General features: G+C 31.6%; 1 protein-coding gene and 1 long non-coding RNA gene across 2 annotated transcripts; both read left to right on the plus strand.

The window, feature by feature from the left end:
- Positions 1-1,249: 1,249 nt before the first annotated feature.
- LOC129284636 (uncharacterized) lies at positions 1,250-4,270 on the plus strand. Its single transcript, XR_008586897.1, has 3 exons — positions 1,250-1,487; positions 1,588-1,769; positions 3,988-4,270. It is a non-coding gene; the product is annotated as an uncharacterized LOC129284636 (long non-coding RNA).
- Positions 4,271-6,694: 2,424 nt separating this feature from the next.
- LOC129284449 (metalloendoproteinase 2-MMP-like) lies at positions 6,695-8,063 on the plus strand. Its single transcript, XM_054919936.1, has one exon. The coding sequence runs from the start codon at positions 7,258-7,260 to the stop codon at positions 7,798-7,800; it is 543 nt and encodes a 180-aa protein (XP_054775911.1). The 5' UTR covers positions 6,695-7,257; the 3' UTR covers positions 7,801-8,063.
- The last annotated feature ends 622 nt before the right edge of the window (positions 8,064-8,685 follow it).

The raw sequence follows: 8,685 nt of genomic DNA on the forward strand, positions 1-8,685 counted from the left end.
AAAGTATCATGCCTTTTAAAAAAATCTATATAGCCAAGCTAGCCTAGCCCTAACTTTTTTTAGTGGGTTTGGGCTGGCCCGTTAGGTTTGGCTTGAATTACACACTCTACATACATATAGAGTTGGTTCAGCAATCAGGCTTATTTGGGCATGGCTCAATTCGGGCTGGCTTATGTGGATTGGGCTTAAAGTATCTTACCTTAAAAAAAAAGCCTATATAATCAAACTCGGTCATAACATTTTTTGGGTGGATTTAGGATAGCCGTCAAGGTTGGCCGAAATTAGCAACTATACTTGTAGCCCCTTGTTTTAAAATAATTGGTCATGATATTAAATGGTTATGAGGAAAAATCATTTAAATTTATGACCAAAACAACAGTACAATAATATAAAATGGTTGTCTCATCATAACCGTTTTATATTTCAAAATATTAAATGGTTCTGAGTAGAAAACTTTTTACTATTGTCCAAACATTAAATGGTTTTGGACGTAGAACTATTTAATAAATGGATTCCCAATTACATCTCTCTAAACCTCAAACAAATATTAAACGGTATTGGGATAAAAACTATTTAATAAATGAAGGATATTAAATGGTTAATAATTGTTGAATTGAGGCTCATGAAATATTCAGTACCACATTATTCAACAGTTCATACTGTTTAATATTAGCAAAAATAATCATTTTGTAGTAGAGTAAAGTAACATTGTACCATGAATTTAATATTTCAACCATCTAGTCTAATTAATTCGACTAACCAAATGTTTGAATTCAATTCAGTTTATATGTGTTTAATTACCTATTAAATAAATAAACTTGATCAACGTTACCACTTTGTTCCTTAAATTAGTTTTGCCAGCCAAGGTTAGCATTTTTAATTATCATTTACTTGGATTGGTTAGGTTTTCTGATACTTTAGTACTACCCCCCTTTCTCTCCCTTTCCCCCTCTCTGTATTTACATATTTCTATTATTTTTAACATAAGATAAAGTTAATGTAATAACTCAAAAATAATAATAATAAAATAAAATAATTAAGTGTATAAGTTTATGTTTTAATAGTAATTATAAGAGTTTTTGAAATTATTATAATCAGAAGGAAAGTGGTTGTAGTGGCAGTTAAATAAGTATTCTCCCAATAGGTCTGAAGTTCGAGTCTGGCTGAAGGAAAATAAGATTTTATTTTGTTCTTTTTGGCCTTCAAAAATTACCAAATTACCCTTCTTCAATCTGATAAAAATTTTTCCCCTCCTTCGATTCTTCTGGAGACCGACAGAGAGAGGGAGAGAGAGTCAGAGAGCAGCTGTATCGGCAGTCACCATTGCTGGCCTCCTTCAATTGGGAGTCACCGATTCTTTGATTCCTTCGTCGTCTTCAACGTCGGTGGTGTGTGTGAGTGACAACCGAGAGGGAGAGAGGAGAACTTCAATCATCCAGACCTTCATTTTTGTTCTCCTCCCCTTCATCGCTGACAAGAGCAAGTGGGTAAGTGATCTTCTGGCCAGCGTCATCAGAGGTCACCGGATTCCTCTTCTCTCTCTGTTTTGCGTTAAAAAAATAATAATAATATTCCTCTTTTGTTCAGTCTTGCTGTGGGTGTCAGTATTGCTGGATTCTGGGCTCTTCATCCGTACGTCGTCTGTGTGTGTGAAGCGAAAGACCTTTTACTAGCAGAGGTTGCCAGATTCTTCCATGTATTTCCATGTTCGTGCTGTTCTGTGCTGTCTCTGTTTTGCTTCTTCCTTCTTTTTGCTGTTTGCGTGTGGGGTAAGCTCAAAGAAACCTTCCTTTTCTGCTGTGTTTTGTAGCACGTTTGACTACTCAACCATGATCTATTGTGATGAAAGAAGGATTTGGGTATTGATCTTAGTGGATTTAAATTTATGAAGTTGCTTGGAAGCTGTAAGTGGTTTGAAATTTTTAGAGTAGGAAGCTTGATGATATGCATTGAATTTTTAATGCACTCCAAATGTTTGATAAAATATTTAAAAGAGTTGGAGTGGAGTTATTAACCATATTCAGTATACTAAGGACTAATATTATAGATCTAAATTTAGTTTGGATAAAGACATGAACTTTGGAAGCATAGAAAATTTAACTAAGTGTTTAATGAAATGTGATGAATGGATGTTGGTTAATGGTAACAACTAAGTGTGATGAATTGGTTACCTAGATAAGGGGGGAAAGAAAACTGATGTACTCTCATTGTTCTTACTTGACGTGTAAATGGGAGAGCAAATCGGATTCGGGCAAAATGAAATTCAAGATTAAAGAGGATAATTTTTGAAAAATAATTCCATTATTGTGTTGGCTATTGTTTGAGGAGGATGGTTGTGGGTTTGGATTTTATGATTTTAAATTAATTCTTGATGAGAAAATATGATAAATTTAAATGTTGATATTGAAAATTTTTGGGCAAGGGTTAGGAATCTCAATTGATTAAATTAGGAATTGATGCACAATAGGTGTTTGTTGAAAGGTCTGAGAGAGGATCATACTTCAGTCAAATGTTTTACTATGACTAAAGTAATTTAGAGGAAATTTGCAATATAAATGATGGTGTTCGGGAAAACTTAAATTTTATATATTGATTATGAATCCATATGTAACTAGTTATATTCCTAGGATAGTATGGTTATTGATGAATTGTTGAGTAAAGGTTGGAAGATTAGAAAGTCTAAGAAGAAACCTCTATATGTAGATTTTGTTACTAAAACTTAAAGTTTATTACTAATTCTGGTTGAGTGAATTCTCCTAAAGAGAGACTTGTTGGTTCAAAAGTAAAGTTCATTAAGATCTTATTATTTAGTATAGGGTGATTGTGAGAAGGGTAGCTCGATTGGAGTGGTAATAAATGAGTTTCGAACTTTGAAGGTACTGCAGGTAAGTGGATAGCGTCCCAACTAATTTTTTTATTAAAATTTTCTTTATTAAACTATTACGTTTTTTGGAAATCATTTTAATAGCATTAATGTGATTATTAGATATTTGTTGATTAATATTGCTTTATTTTGAGAAATTAGCTTTATCAAGTTTGAAAGGTTATTTGATCAATTAAATCAAGTTTGGACTTTGATTATGAAATTTTTGTTCTATCAAATATTGGATTGATACAGAGAATAGTTCTTGTGAGTTCGACTTTAAAAATTTTTGATTATTTGATAAATGTAAGCATAAGCATTGGATATGAAATGTTATTCTGGAAAATTTTAATACTTAAAAGTATTCATGTGAGTTTGAATTGAGAAGGAGAACTGTATCTTGAAAGTGATGATTTTCTCGCATGTTTGAAAATGATTTTTTTAAAAAAAGAAGGGACTTTATACGGAACACTGGTTGCTAATGGCAGTTCCGTTAGCCCTTGGCGCGCCATGGTACACCTAGCTAGCAGGGTGTTTATAGGAGGTGCTAGTCCCATGCGATGGCCAACGCATGTGGAACGGAGGGATGGTTACTCATGAGCATCGTACTCACGTTTGATTTCGTGACTTTGAGCCACGTTTGGTTATCATTACCCTTGTGAATTGTGTGTCCACATTTGTTTCGTGGTTTCAGCCGCGTTTGGTTACTTATCCTGGTGGATTGTGTGTCACGTTTGTTTTCGTGGCATAAGCCGCGTTTGGTTATTTATCCTCGTGAATTGTGTGTCCACGTTTGTTTATTGTTCTGATAAGTCCCTATGATATGTATTTGATTGTTTGGAAATTTCACATCCCATTGGTTTTAAGTAATAAATTATTTATAGTTATTTAATTTTTCATTTGCTTCCTTGCAATCAAGTGATAATATTATTTGATATGATATTTTAATGGTTTGAGATTTTTACTTAAAATTTTATCGAATTCTTTTATTTCAAAAGTTTATTAAATTGTTATGAAGATTGTTGCCTCTTTAAAAAAAATTATTTCAACTTTATTTTATTTTTATTCATGTTTAATTATTTATTATTGGGACGTTATTCACTAGAAAATTATTTTGGCCTCAGATTCATTAGTTGATGCTGAATCTCCTGCCGACCTTTGGAGGGCATATGGCTATATTGGATGGAAATTTTATTTGGTATTGTTACCTCTTAATGTAAATATTTAAGATTCATGTATTTTAGCTTAGAAGTAAAATTAGTTGCTCCACATAAGCTATAGTTAGAGTTTTATTTTAATATATATATATATATATATGTTGTCTGTTGGCTGGAAGGAGCTGAGCTCTTAATTGATACAATGTTTAGGAAAATTTTTGTTTTGTAAAATTTTTGGGAGATCCTAATTATAAAGGAGTTTTGTCGAAATTTCTACAAAAATGTTTGAAACTTTGTTATGACAATTAATAACAAAAGTTTTAAAATTTTCATATAATTTGATTAAATTTTTTTAAAAAAATTAAAATAAATTTTTATTTTAAGGTTTATGAGAATGTGCGATGTAGTTCACACCTTGCCGGTCAACCCTTATTTTTGGGGCGTGACAGCTAATTAACTTTGTGTCTATTAAGAAATTATAATAATATCCTAAAAATTGTTTTAAAAAATAGCTGTAATAAATTATTATCTAAAAATTTAAATTATAAATAAACAAATAATATTGTATCATTTTTTAAAGTTAAAGGAAAACATTACATAAAAAATGAGTTAATCCAAATGTTTCAAGCTTATACTTTAACGGTGAAATTATCATTTAACCTATTAATTACTCTAGTTTTGTGTTATATTAAGGATAAAAAATTTTAAAAATTTATCTTAAATTAAAGACAGGAAGAAATATATGATAATATTTATGAATAAATAAAATTTATGCATATCGCTGTCACGATTCACCATTGCAATGCCTCGGAAACTTCCCATTTTTCCTGTTGGCAACTTGGCATGCAAATGTAATATGGGTGCCCATGGAATAGCATGTCAATATAAGACTAATTGATAATAAAATTATAGATATGATTAAAATGACATTATCATTATCATTATTATTATTATACAAAAGTGGAAAAACAAATTTTTTTTTTGGGTAAATCAACTGTGAACTTAATATTGTCAACCATCTTGGTTTAATTAATTCCCCTAATAAAAAGTTTTACTAGTTCAAATCAATTTATTTACTCCGTCCGTTCAGTTATATTTTGAGATTTGTCAAAATACAATTGATAAATTTTTTAAACTAAAACACTAAATAAGTGTAAACATGAAATGAATGTATAATTTTAAAGGCTTTTAACTAATAGGTCTAAATTAGTTAAAAATATTTTATAGTACTCAACTGGTGGAGTAGTTAGTTACCTATTAAATGAATAAATCTGATCAATGTTTATCCACTATGCTCCTTAAATTAGTTTTACAAGCCAAGCTTAGCATCTTTATGATTTTATCATTGACTTGAATGGCTAGGCTTTCTAATACCATATATAAACATACACACACTGCATTTATATATATGATAATATTATAATAACATAAATAAATAAGAAAAATTATGCATAGCCTCGGAAACTTACCTATTTTATGTTGACAACTTAGCATGGAAAAGTACTTATTGTCAGTTATATAGGACATTTCCCATTCGTTATTAATTAAATAAGGCTGATATAACACGATGACAGATACTATTAAAAGGACAATTATTACCTTCTAGTGCAGCAAATAAACATGACACTAACAGTATAGTATTACCTAAGGAATTCATTTTATGCACAGGCTTCAGAATGTCAATCCAAGACATAACGAGGAAGCGATTCAGAAAGTGTGACAAGGATTTGAATTTTATAAGTAATTAGTTTAAGTCTATTCATTCAATAAATTTCACTCAATAAATCAAACAGTTATATGAAATTTTGTTATATAATACTAAGAAGGTATAAATCTCAAATTTTTTGAAGAGACAACATATGTGAATGGTATTTTGATTATGAAAATTGTCTTGAACTTTTAGAAGGAAATGCATTTTATAATTTTTAAGTATTAATAGAATTCAATGACTGTAATTGAGTTACTTATTAAATAAGTGGACTTAAGTCATTCATTAAATCTAAATCCGCGACTAGGGCCTTGCCTCTCCCTTGTTCCTATGTTTTAATTACTGTATGATCAATGCTTTTCAATGGTTTTGATTTAATTTTCAAAAAACATAATTTTTAATCATTGCATTTTGCTCGAGTTTTATTATAGATTCTTATATTTTTTTTATCATCTAGATCTATAAACTTTTGTTATTCAATGTTTTAAGTCCCTTCATGAGCAGTATTATAGAAACTTAGAATACAAAAAAAAATATAAAAATCTATAGCAAAACTCGAATAAAGTGTAAGAATTTAAATTTATATTTTCTTTTTAATTTTTATTATAATTTTTAGTAGTTTATTTCCTTCCTTTTATTGCTTGGATTGAAAATCTTGTGTTTAACATACCCATACAATTAAATCCCTTGGAATAGTGTTAAAAGAAGTGCGTCAAATTATTGCTATATTTTCACTATTTTGAAGGAGGTATTCTCTATTGTTAGGAGAACTTAATTCTTATATTTATCAAAAAAAAATATTGTAGTTTTAAATTGTCTACGTCAAACTTTAATAGTTTAAATTTATTTATATATGTTTATATTAAATTATAAAATAATAATAATAATTTTGTCAAAGATTAAATTGGAATCGTTGAAAGCTTCAGTCTTAACGATGATAAAAAGCAAAGCAACTAAATAATGAGTTTTCTTTGGGGGGCGGGGGTGGGGGAGTAGAGTCTATTTATTTTCTGGGTATAGATAGCAACTCAAAGTTTCTCTCCTCGCAAGGAGCAAGCACATAAACTTACTATAACAAATGAGGATCAGAAAACCTTTTGTTCTGGTCTTGCTTTTATCCCTTCTAATTGCAGTTGAATCAGCTTCCCTGTTGCCTCTTCTCCGAGGAGCTACTGCATTGTTCAATAAATCGTTATGGAGCAAAATACTCAGAACTGTCGAAAGCCCTAAATATTCCAGGTTCAATTCCCAAGCACGGAATGATTTGAGAAAACCCATGCGCGACAAGCGTGACCGTCTCCAAATAGGAGACGTCGTCGAGGGCATATCCCAGCTTCAAGACTATTTTGAGTTGTTCGGTCACCTTAATTCCACTTTGAATTCAAACTTCACCGATGTATTCTCCGCCGACGTTGAATCAGCCATCGAACGCTTCCAGAAGACTTTCAACCTCAACGTCACCGGCCAGCCCGACAACGCAACTTTGTCGCTCATCTTTCTGCCGCGATGCAGCCTGCCTGACTTCATAAATGGCACCTCCACTGTGCTGGACAATCGCACGACGTCGTTTGCCCAGTGGTGGGAGGACGGGAAGAAAGATTAGTTACGCGTTTTCACCTGAAGTTAAAACGTCGACGTCGTTTAAGGATGCGTTCGCCGACGCCTTCCAATGGTGGTCGAACAAGACGACGTTGAACTTTACAGAGATGACGTCGTTCAACGAAGCTGACATTCAGATCATGTTCTTGCCATTGGATGGGAATCTAGGAGTGGTAGGCGGCGCCTGGTTCGATAATAAGACAAAGAAGTGGAACGTTGTTTTGGACTCCGACGAGAAGTGGGTGGTTCAGACCGAGGACATGAAGAAGAGTGACGATCTTTACCTGGAGCCGGAAGTCATCCATCAGATTGGGCACGTGCTTGGACTGAATCACTCAGCGATAAAGCAGGATAATATGAACCCTTTAATTCAGACTCAGTCATCGGACGGCGGAGGAGGCGGAGGTGTAGGGCTGAGATGGGGCCTGGTTTCAACTTTATGGCTCGGAGTTACCTTGCTTTTCTGGTTGTGATGGACATGGTTAAATTCGAAGCCCGAGTCACCAGAACTCTGAGCAGTCGAAAGTGTGCTGTTGTTAATTGTTACTTTTACATTTCATGAATCTTTTTCTTTCTTAAACGTATCATGGTTTAATTTCTTCTCGCTTGGGGTACTATGGGTTTCCACTGTGATATTTATACAGTTATTGAGAATTTTAATGTTTGTAAAACTATTTGGTGTTGCTTGTTACGATGGACGCTGTTCAATCAATAATCAACATTTTGAAGGGCGAAAGATTTTGTTATTTTACCAGAGATTTAATACGCACACTGTATGTAATGACTATACACCTTTACATATAAAAAAAAAAACGGCTTAAAATAGTTGATTTTTTAAAATTTGTCACAAATTGAAATTATTATTTTTTAAATTTCTAAATAATTCTTAATTAATACTCCATCCATCCCAAATTATAAGACTTATAATTTAAGATAAGATTATGCATACTAAATAAAACTTAATAATAACATTTTACAAGGTTATTTTTTAAACACAAATGTATAAACTTTCAAGAATATCTTTCATTTAATATAACTTTAAATTTATGCTCATTTTAATTTCTTCTCCATTTTAAAAGCAGTATTGAATTAATAAAGTCTTACTTTAGTTAAATTATCTTATAATTTGAGACCATAAAATATCTCATCTTATTATTTTTGGGATGAATGGATTACTTTTTTACAATTTTATCTCATCGACTCAAATTAATTAAGGAAGGGTAGAAACACAATTGGCAACATATACTTATTTATTCGTGTTTTTCAAAATACTTTGTGCCTGTTTGGATTTCATCCATAATCAATTCTAAAGGCCAAAACTATGGTTTTATGAAAATATATACAAACACCCCTGTTAC

The sequence above is a fragment of the Prosopis cineraria genome, unplaced genomic scaffold, assembly GCF_029017545.1.
Source record: "Prosopis cineraria cultivar Desert tree isolate PC_DT_omini unplaced genomic scaffold, ASM2901754v1 PC10, whole genome shotgun sequence".
Lineage (NCBI taxonomy): Eukaryota > Viridiplantae > Streptophyta > Magnoliopsida > Fabales > Fabaceae > Prosopis > Prosopis cineraria.

Coding starts and splice junctions, on each gene's coding strand:
- LOC129284449 (XM_054919936.1), top strand. CDS start 7,258: ATGGCACCTCCACTGTGCTGGACAATCGCACGACGTCGTTTGCCCAGT.